Here is an 18890-nt window from a genome sequence, read left to right as displayed (position 1 = left end):
AACATGTTATCCTGCTTTGACACCTGAATTTCCCCTTTGGGATCAGTAAAGATGTTCCTCTTCGTATCCTTTCACTGCTGAAAACAAAATATAGATCGCAGACTGATGCTGTAGTGTCTCACTATCTTATTTCATTTATTTTACTGTGAATATTAAAAAAGCGACTCAGTGAAATGAGGATGAGAAACATAAATGTTAGAGTGCTTTTTATCCAGAAAAACTGCAGCTCCTCTGGTTATTCCCATTTGTTTACAGGCCAGCTGCGACATTGATGTATCACGGCAACGGGCTCAAGCAGCCAATACTGCGGCTACATACATATGTCTGTGCAATGCACAAACACATGCAAACAGATAAAACACAAACAAATTCAGAAAACATCTTCATCAATTTGACACACATGCTGCAAATATTCAAAACACAACCAAATAGGTTGGGACACACTTGCAAGTTAAAAAGCTTGAACACACAATAGATCCATGCAAGTGCATCCCAGCAGGTGCATCACTTTTTTGTGTATTTGTTGAAGATGTTTTCTGAATTTGTTTGTGCTTTGTCTGTCTGTGAGTTGAGCTCTCAGGGCCACCGTACTACACACACACACACACACACACACACACACACACACACACAGGAGCGACACGATTCACGTGCTGCCCCCGGTTCTTGCTGGTGATCAGCTGACCATCATGGGTGTAAACGACGAACTTTTGTGCTCTTTCAGTGCGTGTTGGCGTCTGTACAACAGTGTTGGTCGAGTACGACATTCAAGTGTCCTGGTGTGTTTTTCACAGGCGGATTCAGAGCAGCTGTTTCCTCACGGCTCTCGTGAATCAAACAGCAGCAGCGGCACGTTTCATGTTACTGACGCACTGGGAGGAGATTGGGGGGGGGGGGGTCATCATAGCTGTTGACTGTTGCACAGTGTGCGCTGTCTGCACATTTCACAGGACTGTTTCTAAGTTTAATGAGGGCAAGATTTAAAAGTCTTCAAACGTGTCTGTGTTGAACAGAACAATCCTCCCGTGGTTTAATCACTTCCTCTCATCTCAGCCCGACTGAGACGTGACACCGCAGAGAGCGCCGCGCCGCCGCCGCGCCGCCGCCGCCGCGCCGCCGCTCCCTCACCCTCTCCAAAATAAGGACAGATGTTCCCCAGCTCCTTTGTCTCTGAAGACAGTAATGATTTACTCCAAGCAGGACTGTGACTGAGTGTGTGTCTGATCAGTGAGCTCATCCACATCATATTTGTGTATGACTGTTTGTGCGTGATATTTTTTTTCTCAATGGGAAACACAGTGAGGTGTTTCTGTTTTCCCTCGAGGTAGTGCGCCCTGTTTTAACCTCACAAGGGACGAGGATGTTCAGACAGAGTCCACACACATGATCTCCAGCAGCCTTACAACTTATTATTTTTTAATTTTATGTTTTATTTATTATTCATTATTATTCGAGGGCTGGCACAGTGTGGAGCTGTTAACAACCCAGCATGAATCCTGTTTATTCTCTGCCTCTTTCAGCCTTAAAGTTATAATTTGTAACATTTCCACATTAAAATGTCGGAAAACAATCAGACATATATTATATGTTTTTTGAGTTGTGTATTTTCATTATCTCAAATGTTCCCAGCATTATAATGAAGTCATGTCATATCTTCTATGCTCATGTGTCAGTGCTGTGGTCATCTGCCAGAAGCTCAAAATTGACTTTTATCTAGTTTTAAGTCACATTTTAAAGATACACTTTTCACACCTTGGTTGTTTTAAATGATGTTGGTCGAAGTGAAGGATTTTAGTCGTCTGACGTCTGGATCTGATGTTATCACAGAAAAAACTGAGTTAATGTCAGACTTCTCAGCTCCCATTAGCTCCTAGACGTCCACTGAAGAACAGCAGCGAATCACTGATTTTTAAAGAGAAACTGATTAATTCATTGTTTCTACTGGTTTTAATCACCTGGTCTGTGTGTTGTGGAGAGAAGGAGACCTCCGTGGATAATTCAGCTCCTGGCAAAAACCTCCTGAATGTCTGGTTCTTAAGTTATCTGAGAAACAGTCAAAACAAAGGTTAGCAGCAGTTGTAGCTCCCAGCCTTTCCCTGGCGTCTTGTGTCTGCTTTACAGCGTTGGTGGAACACTGACTTTCAATGTGAAACTGCTTTAATTAGTGTTTTTAACTGTTGTAATCTGTCTGTCTGTCTGTCTCATTGGAGAGGAGGAGATGATTCAGCTGCAGGTAAAAACCTCCTGACCCACTGACACTGAAGGAGTCCAGACCAACAACTCCCATGATCCCATGCTATTTCATGAGGTCATCCAACACCATCTTTTGTTATTGTTTAGGTTGAGAGAGCTCAGCAGCAGCTCCGCACATTCAAATGTCCAGTGGAAAACTGATTTCATTCAGTGGCAAAGTTAAAACATGGGCATGTTTGTGTGGAGCAGCAGACAAAGCAGAGGGAGGCGACAGATTAGTGTCGGACAGAGATGATTCAGTGGCGTCGTATATAAAACACAGTGCTGTGGTTAGATTCTACTGCAGTGCTGTGGGGATCCTGTGTGAATGGAGGGAGTGTGAAAAAACGAGGAGAGGAGGAGTGGGACCTCTCCATCACTCAGACTACGACCTTCCCAGAGTCACGCTGTTATAGAGTACAGAACTAATGCCTCAATATATTATCTGAATATGCTGCATTATCATTATGCTTCTCCCTCTCAGTGTCGCTCTCGCAGTCTTTCACTCACACACACACTCAGAAACACAATGCAGAGACGCACACAGACGCAGGAGTGTTTCCTCTGTACAGTACTTGATGATGAAATGCTGGCGCAGTGCAGGTCAGAGATAGAGAGAGGGAATGAGAGAAGGATGGAGAGAGAGAGAGAGAGAGAGAGAGCATGGCAGAAGAGGAGGTGAGTTCAGCCTCATGAGTGGCCAGTGGCCATTCTGTCGCCCGGCTGTGTGTTGTGAGTGAAGAGGAGCGTCATAGTCACTTCAGGATATGACACAGAGACTTCCTGGACAAGAGCAAGGTCAACGTACGCACGCCATCGCCGGCGCTCACTAATGCATGCACACATTACCAACAATCACCCACACAATAGGGGGTGAGGAGAGAGGGAGGACTGCGGGAGTCACGGGAGATAAGAGCAAAATGTCACACCGTTATTTTGCAGAAAGGGAGAGCAACCACAGTTTCAGCTGGATCCCATTGATTTATGTGTCTGAATATATTGACCAGTGCCATTCACATGATACCGCAGTTCAATGCCCCCATCTGACTCAGTTGCATAATAAGATGTTGCTAACATCAGAAGCTCTGACCTCTGCCACGCCTGTATTTTTGTAAGATTACTGTTGAGGTCTTCTGTGGTCCGTGTGATTGATGGTGCTGTGGTAATAGCCCTGGTCTGAGGTAGATGGAGGACCTTGACTGGAAGATGTACTGTAGACTGACTGCAGAGTGTGTGTGTGTGTGTGTCTGCAGGGCAGGATCGCAGCGAGGCAGCTCTCATCAGGCGCTTTAAGGGCGATGGCGTCCGCTACAAGGCCAAGCTCATCGGCCTGGACGAGGTCACTGCCGCCCGAGGAGACAAACTCTGCCAGGACTCGATGATGAAGCTCAAGGTAAGGAAAGTCTCTCTCCTGTCTGTCTGTTGACGGGTCCTTAATTAAGAATTTACTCGCTCCTTTAATTTACAGCCACTGACGTGCATCTTTGCAGTTTGCAGCGACTAAATCTGGAGGACTTCAACACCCAGAAATAATGCGACACGACTGCCTACAGTCACATTAAACTCTATAACCCAAGAAAACCAGTGAACATCAATAGCCTGCACAGTTTTCAGTCCATAAATAGTTCTTCAACGACATTCATGTGCATATTCTGAAGTTCAAGTTTAAAATATGCATCACAGCGTAACTGTGCCTGTGTGTACGTGTGCATGCATGTGTAGTTTGTTGCAGCTTTTCCACGCAAATCACCAGAACAGAGGAGTGGAAGAAAAAAAACAAAAAAAAACTGAGGATGTTATCATTTACAGGGACGACGGTGATCAGTGCAGGAGGAAGTGAGGGGGTTTGCCATATGGATGAGAAGGGGAGCGGGGTATATGTCTCATTTGCAAGGACAGGAACAATTAGAGGGAGAGGTAGACAGATGGGGCAGTTAGCAGAGGAGAGAAGCCGTGTAGGCTGGGAATCATTTGGATGATAGGTGAGAGAGAGATCAGGGAGGATGAAGATGAGGGGAAATAGGACATTTCTTATTATTAATTTATCAATAAAGTCCTAATGAACATGTTCTGTGAAATAGTTTAGCATATGGAAAACACATTTATAAATAATGTTACTCTAGGAAACAGTCAGAGCCTCATACAAAGCCTAGATTCAGCTTTTTTGTCTCTGTAGATGTATGCAGACAGAGTTAGAAACCACTCTCAGTATGAAGAGCGCTTTATTCATTATTAATTGTCATGTAACACATGGGGTCCAGACACTGCGGGATATATTCAAATAGAGGAAATTACATCTATGGTTTGTTTGTGTGTAGTGAAAACTCTATCCAGCCGAGGCCCAGAAGGGTGAGGAGAGGGTAGACAGCTCATTGATCAAACAGCCTCCCTCCTCCTCATTTATTCAGACAGGAAATCCATCAACTCTTTTTCTCTGATCTCTCCACCTCTTCTTTCACACCGCTCCTCCCTCTCCTGGCCCAGCTCCCTCACTTCTCTGATCTCACCCCTCTCTCTTCTTCTTCTTTTGTGGCTCACCTATGCAAATGGAGGATGAGGGGAAATTCCACCTTTAGCTACACTCAGAGTTATGAATCAATCTGTTATAATAGGATCAGTCAATTCAAGCAGGTCATGAAGTGCCATACATCCTTTTTTTTAGTTATTGATTACCTACATTTCCCTTAATGACTTTTGGCAGTCTAAGATTTGATGTTAATTTTTTGCATTTGGCTGCACAGAGAAAACATAGCTTGATACTGGACATGGTGGAGGCTTAGAACCTTAAATATCTTTTTTCAATTAAAAACATGCAGAGGAGATTATTTCAAATAATCAAATAAAGTAGTAAATTTCAAACCAGTGACCTGACAGTAAATATTGTCTGTGAAGACTGTTAATTATCCAGGTCCTGCTTATGCAAGAAAAGTTGAATCAACCATGATTTACAAATATCAACCGTGGTTCATTTCCCCCCTTAGTGCGGTTGGTTTGGGCAGGTGTGGACACAGTGATCACACTCAGGTGCAGACCAAAACAATCGCACTCAGACCCTTTCGAGGAGGTGGTCTGGTCCCAAACGAACTCTGGAGCTGTTCCTTTTTGGTGTGAAAGAGTTCTGAACTCCATCCGACCCCACCAGCAGGTGAACTCACAGGTTTGAGCTACAGTTAGACCTGATGGTAACATGTGATTGTACATCCTCCACATCAGCTCCATCCTTCTCAAACGTCTCACAGCAACTCGTCTTCACAGAGTCAGAGTCTGTGCAGCATTATAATGACATTCTGAAGAGAACTTGGCTTTCTGGTCTTGGATAGTATGTAGGTAAACTGCCCAGATGCATTTTAGAGCTGTGAAGAAATGGCATTTCTGACCATGTGGCTACCCACCATGGTGAAGGAGAAGGTGGAGCTGAGGAGGAGTGAGGGGTGGATCTGACCTGCTCTGTCCTCTATCCTGATTGTCAGGCAGGTCGCTGTGTGTGGTACAGTCTGTCAATCGCACTGTAGCCCCGCCCTAATGCATACCCTGCTTTACGGTCTATTTTCCTCTAAATGGAGCATAATTTAAAAAATGAACATCATGTTGTATGGAGGAGACTTGAAACTAGAGACTGAGAACATAAACTCATCAGGAAAACATTTACTGAGGTAATAAATCAAGTGAGAAGTAGAAACATTTTCCCATAGACTTCAATACAATCAGACTTCTTTTTACAACCAGTGGAGTCGCCCCCTGATGGTAATTAGATAGAATTCAGCATTGGCTTCACTTTTCAGACCCAGATTTTATGTCCAGGTTTTATGTACAGTCTATGTTTCTGATGCTGATCCATGTTACATAAGAAGTCACAGTCCAGAGTGCAGGACCTTCTTCATGTGTTTTTTTCCTGCTTCCTCCAGACAATCTGACCTATAAGTAGAGTGAATGTTCTCACCTGGTTTGTAGTGATGCCTTTTGGTTCACTTGAATTATTCTCCATGTGAAAGCAACTGAACCAAGAGGAAAATGCTTCAAGTTTACAAGACTGAATCGGACCAGAGCGAACGAACTTCAGGTGTGAAAACACCCTCAGTCATTGTTGTTCATTTCCATCACTGAAGCACGTCTCAGAAGACCGTAACTGGACCGTCGAGGCCACTGAACCTTCAGTGTTATGAGTTTATCGCTGTCTGATCATGAAGTGATTGCAGTGTGTGATGTTTGCTGATTTGTATCGACAGTTGTTGACAAGTTAAAAATATATATATATTAATCCAACAACTCAAGAAGATTCCCCATGAGAAGTTACCTTTCAATAACACTCTACATATGCTCCTGTCCTGACTCTAACATGGTTATTTGCTCCATGTCTTTGTGTGTGTGTGTGTGTGTGTGTGTCTTTTTGTCCTCAGGGTATAGCTGCAGCAGCACGGTCTAAAGGAGAACACAAACAGAAGGTGTTTCTGACAGTCTCCTTTGGAGGGATCAAGATCTTTGATGAGAAGTCAGGGGTAAGTGTGTGTGTGTGTGTGGGTGTGTGTGTGTGTGTGTGTGCGTGTGCGTGTGCATACGGGCCTTAATGCAACATTTCTGCCTGTGTGTGTGTGTTTCCTCTGTTAATGAGGCATCTCCATGAGAGGGAGGGGCCCCTGGGGAAATCAGGAGGCCCTAATTGAAACCCTGAGAACAAGGCCTCAGTAGATGAGAGAACATGGCCATCCCATTGTCTGCCTCCCTGCAAACAGCGACAACACTGGTTTCATATTATGCTCCAAGATTATTCACTTTCCATCTTACATGGCTGCTTTTCTGGTTGACCACCAGGGTCTATTCAGGCTCTGCTATCATTCCTCTTGTTCAGTTTTTTTTCTTTATCTCTGGTTGCTCTCGGATCCATCTGTCAGTTTTCCAGCCATTTTCCCCACTGTCCAATGAGATTTTAGAATCGCCACCATCTCCCCAAAAAAAAGCAATAACTGCACAAGGGTTTGCCTTAGTTTGGCTGATGGTGAGACGTATTGACAACTCAGAGATTTACGGCTTCAGGACCAGTCACATGTAAACACCCAGTGTGCAGACGAACTGTGAATCCAGTTGTTAAACGCTGTTGCAGGGAGAGTGTACCTGCAGCCCAGGGGAGACTGACCAGTGGAGCGAGAGATTTTTTTTTCTAATTTCTTACTCAAGGATCCTCTGACAGGCATTATCGAGGTTCAGTCTCCCAACTGCCCATACCTGTCACCTTATCCTTGAACAAGAAATATAATGCCTACATTCCCCAAGATGCTTTGTGCTTTGGGTGGAGGACGGCCTCACTAAATAGGCCATTTCCCCTTCTTTTAATGTTAATAATGTGAAATTAGTGCCCTATTAAATCCCGGAAACTTTTAAAGAAATCAGTTTTAAGGTGCTTGCCTCAGCTGGTTCACTAGACTTGTTATTATTAGTAAAACAGCCTTATTTGTACTTCCTGTAATACAGCATTAACATGTGCTGTTTGTGTGTGTTGTGTAAATGGGCAGCGAGAGGCGTCTGTTTCGCTGTGTCTTGTCTGGCTGTCAGCAGACTGACAGAGAGCGTAGTCTGGTTTAGACACAATGTGGAGCTCTGTCGGGGCTCCTGGCTTTAGCGGCAGACATGGTAAGCCTGAGATTTACACCTCAATAGGAGCTGAATGTCTGTGACACTATGTGTGTGTGTGTGTGTGTGTGTGTGTGTGTGTGTGTGTACCCAGCAGTAATTCAAAAGTGCGGGGTATTAGTCAGGCAGGACACGGCGACCAGCGGCCTCCCACATGGCAGCCATATTGGATGCAGCCAAACTCATCCCTCACGAGTCCAATCCTTCATCCCTCTTTTTTATAACCCTCATTCCTCTTCGTCTCATTCTTCCTTCCTGATGCTCCAAACTCTCTGCGCCGAGGGGTAAAGAGACAGAACGAGAGGTAGATACTGAGGTAGAGGTAGGGGAGAAGAGAGGAAACAAGAGAAGGAGAGAGGAAACAAGGACGTGAAAAAGACAGAGAGGGGATGAAAGGGAGGAACAGAGACAGACTGAAGCAGAGTTGGAGGAGTAGGTGGAGAATCGGTGAACATATGTCAGAGTAAAGCTCTCTACAGGGAGACCTTGTCCTCTGTCTCTGCACATTAATATTAACTATAGAGATATGCTGTCCTTACTATCAGTCCTTCAACCGCTCTTAATGGCTGGGGAAGGAGAGAGGGAGGTGGGGGTGGAAGGGGTGGGGTGGGGGGGTGGGGTGTCTCTGCTGAGGTTCAGGGATCTTGACAGTCTCATTCCCCTCCTGTGCATCAGTCAGCCAGATGGGCGGATGGATGTATGGGTGAACAAATGGATGGATGGCCTCTCTCTTGGAGGAGGGAAGGTCGTGCAGGGTGGAGGGAGGTGGTGCTTGAGATGGAGGAGAAGAAGATGGAAGACATTAATCTAGCAGAGGGCAGGCCAGCACGTCTCTCTCTCTCTGTCAGACATGTACGGACACACATGAGACACACGTGCAACACCACCCTCTCCAGCCCTTTTTGTCAGACTCGTCAGGGCCCTAACTCACAGGAGTGAAGGCCTAAACTCAAGTAAAGTACACATGGAGGAAAGCTATTAAAAAAGACCCTGACGTAAAGTATTCATGCAAACAAGAGAGAGGAGGCGCAGCACACACTGGTATCAACACATTCGGTCATCTCCTTTCCTAAACACATTCTCCTCCACCTCCATGGAAACTGTCATGAGGTCAAGGAAAGATGTGAAGGAGAGAATCCGACTGCACTAACACTAGTTATTTATAACACATGGATGATTAATCCTACTTTCTTAACCACAGGAAGAAAACAAACAGGGCTTTAATGTTGAAATAAGACAACATTATTAACAACATTCATGCTTATAGTATTTTGTTAACTGGAAATTCAATCTGTTCTTCATGATGACTCCTGTCTGGATTTGAAAGAGAATAAATCTATATTTATGGATTTGGAGCTCAGACAGTCAGACAAGGATTTCCATATGTGTTGGATCGTGTTAACTGTAGTCATTCAAAGGTGGGGGCAAACATAAAACAGGGCCATTGTTTTTTCTATGTGCATCTGCTGTGGTGAAACATCCAGTCGTCCGTTGTTTTAAATGTTGCTGCAGCAAGGTATTGTGCAATGGCATTTTCTCCTTTTCTTTCACATTCCAGGAAGGTCCAGTGTTTCCTATGCTAAAGGAGATAAGATAGGAAGCATTGAGGCTCCTTTCCTCATCATTTAGAGAATTGGACCAGCTCTGATTGTGGCTTCTGCTAAGATATTTCAGGTCATTTCACTCAGTCATGTAAAAGATTTTAAGACTGCAGCCGCTGTCTGATAAAATATATTGTAACTCTCTGTTGACCCTCCCTTCACTGTATTAATTCAAAGGTGGGGGCAGAGGACTGAAGGGGGGTTGAGGTCAGAGGGTGAGATGAACTGAGGGGTCAAGCTTGAGGGAATGGATTGTACCTGCATCAAATGGGGAGTTCTCAGTGGAGCATAAACCTGTCATTGTCCCCCTCTGTGGTTTCTGTCATGGAGGAAGGTGTGGAAGTGACGAAGGGGTTTGTTGAGGTGGAGGATTTGTGAGGAACGGGAAAGACAGTGTTAAGACACACATCTGTAGAGACACAGGAAATTAGCTGGAGAGAGGCATGGTCTTTGTTCCTGAACCCTAGTTTTAAAGACCCCCCTCCAATGAAAACCAGGTCTTAAATCTTGTTAACATTCATTTGACGTTTTTTTAAATAATACAAATAAATATTCAGTCACCAGTGTTTCCACCTTGAACTGCAGTGAACCAATGACAGTCTCATAAAAACAGATTCAGACAGTCAGGGATTCATACATCATAGAACCTAAGGAAGCAGTCCAGGGGCTAAATACACCTGAAAACTTGTTAGAACAGAAAGCCACAGTTAGCATTAGCACAACCACTAACACTGTGTCAGCCACTGTTCTGATCCGTCTGCTAGTCTCTGATTCTGGTCTCAACAGACTCCTCATCTGAGTCTGGGTCTGACTGAGGCTCAAACATGAGGCTGAGTCTCTCTGATGTTTCCTCCTCTAACCATTGGAGTATTTTTACGTTGTTTAAAACATGTCTGGAGAGGAACTTCAAAGCTCCTGAAAAGTTTCAATAAAAGTTTCTCTCTATAACCCAATGAGGACTGTGTGAATGTGGCTGATCGGCAAAATAAGCAAACAACCCACTAACCATCAACAGTGAACTAAACTGATTGGTGCACAAGTACACAATATCACCTTTTTCCAGCTCAGCCCAGCCCACAAAAAAAACCCACTAAAAAGAGCAGAGACCAAAACAAAAGTACAGAATCAAACACTATAAAACAAAATTGTCAGAAGAACAGGACCAATTTTATTGTCTTGCTCACTCTTTTAGTGACTTTATTTTTATATATTTGTTTATTGATTTGATAGGGACAATGCATGTTAATGGACATCAGTATAAAATACACAGTGTAAACATGCCTGTAGTCAACATCTGTAGTCCCTCAGCAGGTAACATTAAAAAAAAACCCATAATGAGTTACAATACACAAATACAATTAGAGAGTACACAAATAAAAAGGCAGAATTCATGATGCTGCATTAAAAATGATCACATATCTATAAGCCCATGTTTGAGACGTGTCTTATGGGATATGTAGGACACTTCCTTATTGCGAGCGGTGAGCCATTCCAATATTTACATCCCTTTACTGACAGCACAGTTTGTCCAAATGTGGAGCCCCTCCGAGGCACCTCACAGTCCCCTCTGGTGGTCGCCCTGCCAATGCCAGATCATCCAACTTGGCGTCAAACTGTGAATTATTCAACATTATTTACAGACACAGTGCAGCTTACGTGTGTGTGTTACTGACAGCGGAGAGCTCTCTATGAGTAGCCGCAGCAGTGCTACCCCTTGCCAGGAACTAATTAAGGCTCAAAGGTAACCGCTAATCTCAGTCCTGTCCTACTGGCTGGAGACTGGACAGCCTCTGCAGGCCCTCTGATGATGTCTTCCCCCCAGGTCGGAGATGTGAAGAGACACAGTATCCTCCTGCTGCTGCTGCTCCTTCCTCCCCACTCCCAGCATTACGGGGAATATCTTGGTTCAGTGGCCAGCAGCTGCTGAAGGGCATGCTGCCCACAGTCCCTCAGAGACTCTGTGACACGATGTGTGTGTGTGTGTGTGAGACTGTGAGAGAGGGACCAGCAGGGCATATCAACAGTGCTGGAGGAGAGCAGAGGGGAGAGAGTACACAGTCAGTATCGACTTTCTTGATACACCCACCTGTTTTTGCAGACAGCAGAGAACTCATCTATTTAAGCGACTTTGAGCTGTGCCTGATAGTCGACGCTTCCAGACACATCGGCCCCAGTGATGACCACCGTCCTGGGATTTAATCTCACGCTAGGTCCAAACTTCACCAAGAATGATGCAACAAAAACAGCTTGAAAGCAGCAGCAAGTCACAGTCTTGTTGTTAGCAGATACGTCTCATAGAGATAGAGATCTGAGGAGGAGAATAACATTAGTTCCAGTTTTAAGTGTGCACATTACAGCTCAGTACAACTGGTGTTTACAGCAGAGCCTGTGAGTGGAGGGAGCACTACGGCAAAAGTCTGAACTAGATCCAGTTCATGTAAAAGAACAGTAGAATTCTACTGATCTGGACGGTTGAGTGCTGCTGTGGAAGCATACAGTGACTAATATTCAATCATCCCATCACGGTTGTGTGTGCACTGGATGTGAGAGAAATGAAATCTAAATGTCCAAGGTTTCATTTGGAAAAAACCAAAAGCAAAAGCCCAGTTGAAATCTTTTTGTTTTTGGCTTGAAGCAGCACCTTTCTTGCCAATTTAAATTGAAAGTGCAGAGTCCATTTCACATTCATTTCCATCATTAATATTGCAGGGTTACCCTTTAGTGTACACTGAAAATTATTTTCTGTGAAATTCTTACTCTAATTAGAGTTTGGCAGTTATCAAGCTTTTTTAATCAAATGTATTTATTTATTTATTTGTTTTAACTTGAGCGGGGCCAGAGGATACTGCTGCCATAAACACTCAGCAACACCAGGACAGTCTACCTGCTTCATTATTTTCAAACCATACTGACACAAGATTGTTGCAGAAAGATGACACATGCACTGTTCCCACATGTCAACCAAAGTGTGTGTCGTTGAAACTGGGATGTTTCTAATGTGACTGCACCAAGACCCCTGTGGGATATGTTCTGCACTTCGTTAAATGTGTGCATCAGAAAGGGTACTGGGTACAGTCAGACTGGGTACTGACAGTGTGTGTGCGTGTGTGTGTGTGAAAGAATTGAATTTCATCTCATTCTCTCTGCTCTCTTTGAATCAGCGTTCCTCTTTGTCACCTCCCCACCCGCCCCGAGATAATTCAATAACCTCTGCAAATGAGCTGTGTGTGTGCGCGTGTTTGTGTGTGTGCTTTGTGCGCGTGTGTGCATGCACTGCTGTAACTGTCATTTTCAGGTCAATCAGAGGTGATAATAATAATCATTACTCTAATTATTAAATTTAGAAGACATGAGTCATGCAATGATTATCTGTTTCTTCCGGGGCTCTCAGTGTGTGTGTGTGTGTGTGTGTCTGTGTGTGTTTGCACCAGTGCACCCATGTTAAATTGGTGTCACTACACTCTGCCATGTCTTTCTCCTGGAATAGCTTCAAAGCAAGCAGATGTGTGAGTTTAGTCTCTGGTGTGTAGCTCTCCAACCCCTAGCATGGATGCAGAGGCTACTGGGTCATTATTATTGACTGTGTGTCTCTGCACCCAGCATGCAATGCAGCTGACATAGACAATAGCAACAACGCAGACGTTTAGTGTGACTTAAACAGAGTGCCATTACATATTAAGTTGTGAGTTGTGTGTTTGTGTGTGTGTGTGTGTGTGTGTGTGTGTATGTGTGTCGTGAGCGAGGGCACAGATGAAGTGATCAAGTCGACAGCTTGCCGAGCTGTGATTGTCACTGATCCCCCCTCTGTCCTCAGGAAAAACAGTGCCATCTGCCACGGGCAAGGCCAGCTTGGCACTCCCCACCCAGGCTAAACAAGAGAGGGCAGGGGAGCTAGAAACAGTTTAATACAAGATACAAGGTCTCAGCGTGAGAGGGGCTGTTTCTGTGCCACTTGTGGAAGTTTTTTTTTTCAGCTTCCCACAGGTTTCAGGAGCCGTGTACAGGAATGTGGTGAATTCTTCAGTTGCATGTTGAATCTTTGTGTATGGATGAGTGTGAAGCTCTTTGATACCAGCTTGTTTCTGCACATCTGAAGTTTATTCTAGTCTTATTTTATCTAATTAAAAGTGCATCAAACTTATGACAGATGCAAAGTCCTTTTTAAATCCCTTTTTATTTATTTCTCTACCAGTTTGAAATTCAGTTGTGTCTGATGAGAATTGGGCTCAAGCTGAGATTCTGTCCATAAAATCAACATATTGAGAAAACAGTTGCGTGTTTTTAGATTTAAGTCATAATTTCTAGAAAGAATAAAAATAAAACAAGAATAAAGTTGTAATGTTTCAAGAAGTTGCAGCTCCTGCATGATTCATGAAACATCCTGTGTGATGCGCTCCCTCAGGTCCTCCAACACCACCATGCAGTCCACGAGATCTCCTACATTGCCAAGGACATCACGGACCACCGAGCCTTCGGCTACGTCTGCGGGAAGGAAGGGAACCACCGCTTTGTGGCTATCAAGACGGCACAGTCGGTCGGTGTCTGTGTGTAAAGATGTGTGTGTGTTTTTTCATGTGTGTTTTCGCCACAAACCCTTTGTGTGTAGGTTAATGTACCATCAGGGTCTTTTCTGAACAATGTGAAACTCTTGACATTTAGATAAGGGCCCTTGAACACTGTCCCTTCGTGCTGTTCATCAAACAAGCTGTTTACACTGTAGAGCTCCAGCTTTAGGTGTTGTGTGTTTATGTGTGTATGTATTTGTGTAAGGACTCATGTGCAGCCCTGCAGCAACATACTTTATATGATATTGAGTCTCCTTTTTGTACCTGTTATGATTGTTGTTGTGTCCATGTGCCTGGCTTGTTTAGTCTGGATCCAGCTGGCTCACTCTGTAGCCATATTGATTTCCCATAGTGAGTCGATGAGGGTTTGAGTGTGTGTCACCAGCTCTAATGGCATATCCATCCTCCTCGGGCCATGAACCGTGGCTCTTTGACTTAGACAGATACACACACACCCACATCAGGTTGTACTCAGCATACACCAGCCACACTTGCACGTAAAAAAATTGTTGCTCACCAGATGCTACTGTGCCTAACAGCGTAGCACAAGGCTGAGCTCTCATCAGTCCGCTAAGATGTAATTTAGCTGACGTGTGCCTGAGGAAAGGTCACAATTACATTTTACTCCCATTTTCAGTACTTGAACCAGCCCTCACTGGAACGCAGACTATTAGATGCGGAGCAGACAATGAGACGGGAGCAGAGAGCTTATGGCAGAGGCTGAGGCTGTAATTGGAAAGTAACCACTTTGATGTGAATTAACAAAGCATCTCTGTCGTCATGAAGACTGAGACTTAAGGTTGCTCCGAAAAGGCCAATTTAGGGGAACTTTCGAAAGTAATTGGCTTACTTCTAAACTCAAAGTCTGAGCACAAGAGAGACGTGTTTTATTTAGTAAGTTTTAGTGCAGCTGGAAGTCCACTAATTGTGTAGGAAAGGATTTTGCAGACTGTCCTTGTTGTAATTTTTTTTCATAGAAAAGTTGTAATTAATATGAATAGGTCCATTTGTTACAAAAGCAACCTTGTACTAATTTGTAGGAAGGTTACAGAGAATTTAAAGACCTTTAAGTGTTGGTTTGGAAGGAATGTAAAGGTTTTCTTAAAGAGGTTATTAGATCTGTAATTATTAAAGGTCCCTTATTGTATAAAGATAGATTTCCTTGTCTTTTTTGATTATAAATTGAAAGAGCCTCAGAGCCTCTCCTCTGATTGGCTCATTGACCTGTTGTTACTGGAGCTCCAGAGAGAAGCCTGAGAGAGGAGATGTAAAACTACACTGAGATGGTTTTTGGTTCTTAAAACCACAAATATATCTTCATATGGATATCAACACTTCAGATAAAACACAGGAGAAGTGTAAAATATGTGACCTTTAACCTTTTCATTTCGGTCTCTTTGAAAATTTGTCACTAAATTTCAGACCATGATCATGACAACAACATCTAATGAAAAATAAGTGATGGTGGATATGTAGGGGTGAAGTGGTTCAGCCTAATTGTTTATAACACCTAGTTTTTAAGTGTGGAAAACACACATTTGTGGGTATATGTTGTTGTATGATGGCTCATCTCTTATTGTCATCGTTAACAGGGCTGTAACAATTCTCTTAATCCATGGTTGGGTTCAGACCTCAATCACAGTCCAGTTCATACCAAACCAAACTGTTTGGTGTAAACATGTTCCCCCGATGTTGACATGAATGGGCTGCAGGGTGAGCGTCTGCAATCTCAGGGTTATTGTCCTGCTAAAGGAGCCTAACTTTTACTGCAGTTCTGATCATTCAATCATGATTGGACCTAAATAGTCATGTGACACATATGCAGCTTGTCCTAACTTTAAACAGAATAATAACTTTATATGTGTTATAGTGTTAACTGTGAAAAGAGAAATGTGTTTTGTCACATCACTAACATAATGAGAACTCAACACGCTGCACCTGCACCTGCAGTGTCTGGGAGGTGGGGGTTACATCACTGAAATTTTTTCTTACGATCCAGTTAATTAGTTTAGTTATTTTTTAGTTTAGTTTAGTTTAGTTTAGTTTAGTTTAGTTTAGTTTAGTTTAGTTTAGTTTAGTTTAGTTTAGTTTAGTGGCTAAACATTTTTTAATCAAAGGCGTCCAGTCATCAGAGTTAAGGAGGAAATGCTTGTTTCTGATTTCACCATTTGGCACAAGGGTTCAACAACTCTAAATAAAGGAAGAAGAAGAAGAAGATGTCTTGAAAGTTGCTGTCTGGTTTTTACTGTGCGATCACTGCTGTCAACCTCATCTAGTTGTACAGTGTGTTCAGGCAGACTCTGGAGGTTGTCAAAAGTCATTATAGGAAATGCAGACAATCACTGCCTGAAAAAGATAAGGACGGTGCATGTTGAGGGAAATTCAATACACCAGAAACACCAGGATCATCCTGGAGATATCTCACCAATAGCTTTGATAACTAAATTTAATCTGAGCCAGGAAACCCTGATCAGTGCAGATTTAAAGAGAACTGTGTGTCTGCAGTAAAAGTCTTTCTGTTCAAATCATTCATCGTCGTTGCCCTCGGCTGTAAATTAGTTATCTAATTCAGGAGTGATGAACTGATGTTATCTCATCTCTGTGGTCCTATGAGCTGGCTACTCCTCCTACATCATCCTCAAACTCTCCTGCATATACAGTTGTAACACTCGCTGCTTGTCTCAGCCCTCTGCATCCTCCCTTACCTTAAAGTTCCCATAGAGAACAACGTCAGAGAGATGGAAAGAAAGACGGAGATTAGAGCTTCTCTTGTCAAATGTAAAGAGGATCTGAGTCTGACAGAGTGACAGTATGTTTTGGCGTTGGCTCAGCAGGAGCCACCATTTACCCCAGCGCGTCTGTTAGCAGCTTTAAGCAGCTGAGGACGTGTTGCAGAAAAGACGGAAATAGAAGCACTCTATGCAGAGCAGCGCTGATCCTATGAACTCTGGCTACACTCCACATAGCTCCGGTCAATAATTGATTAGGTCTGAAACATCATTGTACCATACGACTCTTTGCTGTTGTGCTGTGACAGTAGTTAGAAGTTGTGACACATCTAACAGGTTTGCTGTCTGTACTTTTGGCAACAGGGTGTTACAAGGTAAGACGAGAGGCCAGCGTCTGCTCTCGTCACTGTCTGAACCCGGAGCAGGAGCAGGAGTGTGGAGAGTGATTGTGTGGATATGTGTGTGGAGAGTCAATCAGGACACAGTGGGTTTATTTTGTTGCAGCACTAATATCAGTCTGACCCCGGCAACTAATCACCTGTCATGAGGTTCAGTCGGCATTTATTGACACATAACTGGAATAAGCAGGCATGGCTGCCTGTGCTGGATGCTGTGAGTGTGTGAAGTGTGTGTCTGTGACGTGGCTGGATAATGTGTCCTTGTTGTCCTAGGCCGAGCCTGTGATCCTGGACCTGCGGGACTTGTTCCAGCTCATCTATGAGATAAAGCAGAGGGAGGAGATGGAGAAGAAGGCCCAGAAAGACAAGCAGTGTGAGCAGGCTGTCTACCAGGTACACTTCACCAGCTCAATGTTACTGCCTTCTTTTTTCTTTTACCTTTACTTTAATCATCTGCCATAAGTACGATGAGCTTCATCTGGGAGACTCTTGACAGACGAGTCAAGTAGGACTTGAAAAAACATCAAAGTGAGTGAGTGACGTATGGATCACCCACTTCTTAGGTTTCATCAATGGCATCACCTGTTCATGGCGCTTATTTCTCCTTCTCTACGTCTCCTTGTTGAACTTGTCTTTATCTCTCTGTCTCACTCTCTCTCTCTGATGATTGCCAAATGATTTTGTGAATGCGAGGAAGCTTCTGTGTCTTGCTGTGCTTTCCGCCCACTCTCTCTTCTTCTCCAGCTTAACTCCCCGCCTCTTCCCTCTCTTCTGTCGTCTCCCCCTCTGTTCCTCTCTCCTGCCCCCGTTTGATCTCTCCCTCTCTTTTCCTGCCGCCGCTCGTCCGCAGACAATACTGGAGGAGGATCTGGAGGACCCGGTCTACCAGGTAACTTCCTGACCAATCGCATCGCTGCTTTCACTTGCTTCATTTTCAGCTTTGCTCCTCTCTCTCTCTCTCTCTCTCTGTGCACTGTGGGGAGACGGCCCCTGTTTGGTTACTGTTGTGTTAGCGGCACAATATGTGCAGTGTGGAGGGTCAGATGTGTGCGTGGGGTCACCTGCAGTGGTAGACGATCAAATCTGTGTGTCCGTGGGTCTGTGACCGTGCGTCTGTGTGCATGTCTGCCAGTTGCAGTGCATGATTAACTGAAAGATGTGTTAGTTTTCTCAGCTGCTGTGGGATTTTTTTTTCCCTGCTGAAACTCTCCTCCATGTGTCACTGGGGATCTGTTCTTTTTAATGAGAGCCAATTGACACTGCTGTTTGACTAATCACCTCTGCTATTTCACCACTTTTCTCTCAATTTCTCTATCTGCCAATTCCCTCCTGTTTTTCTCTCACCCCTCTGCTGCCGACATTGTAGTACATTGTGTTTGAGGCGGGACACGAGCCCATCCGCGACCAATCGGAAGAGAGCATTTATCAGGTACCCACAAGCTCGTCTTGTCTGCTTGTGTCTGACTTATGTCGTCATCATCTTGTAGTCAGCGCTGAGGTTTAATCTTTCACTCGCTGGCCAACAGGCACCAGCTCCATCCTTCCTGAATGGGATAAATATATTGTGGCCTGCTCATAAATGTGCTTCTGTGTTCACACATGAAAATGTAGATGAAGGAAAAAAAGCAGCGAAAATCAGAGGCAAACAACCAGCCAACACTCTCCAGAGGGCCTCGACAGCCAAAGCAAGCTACCCCAGGGAGACAAGCCTTTCTCAGGGCGCACTCCTCAGAGGCGTGG

The 18890-nt window shown here is 44.1% G+C and overlaps 1 protein-coding gene across 14 annotated transcripts in view; it reads left to right on the top strand.

Moving 5' to 3' along the window:
• The window catches only part of dab1a (DAB adaptor protein 1a), a 220419-nt gene that overhangs the window by 180440 nt on the left and 21089 nt on the right, over positions 1–18890 (top strand). For 6 of the 14 annotated variants that reach the window (XM_071486977.1, XM_071486978.1, XM_071486984.1 and 3 more), the window contains 6 exons: positions 3486–3625; positions 6630–6728; positions 13861–13992; positions 17424–17543; positions 18001–18039; positions 18517–18579. In XM_071486977.1, the coding sequence (XP_071343078.1) occupies positions 3486–3625; positions 6630–6728; positions 13861–13992; positions 17424–17543; positions 18001–18039; positions 18517–18579 (593 nt within the window). The remainder of the gene's footprint in view (positions 1–3485; positions 3626–6629; positions 6729–13860; positions 13993–17423; positions 17544–18000; positions 18040–18516; positions 18580–18890) is intronic. The other 8 variants (XM_071486980.1, XM_071486988.1, XM_071486983.1 and 5 more) reach the window with 2 other exon arrangements.

The sequence above is a fragment of the Trachinotus anak genome, unplaced genomic scaffold, assembly GCF_046630095.1.
Source record: "Trachinotus anak isolate AG129_WGS33_773 ecotype Australia unplaced genomic scaffold, CSIRO_AGI_Tana_v1 ptg000010l, whole genome shotgun sequence".
Classification (NCBI taxonomy): domain Eukaryota; kingdom Metazoa; phylum Chordata; class Actinopteri; order Carangiformes; family Carangidae; genus Trachinotus; species Trachinotus anak.
Note: the sequence above shows the minus strand (reverse complement) of the source record. Positions and strands in the feature narration are given on the sequence as shown.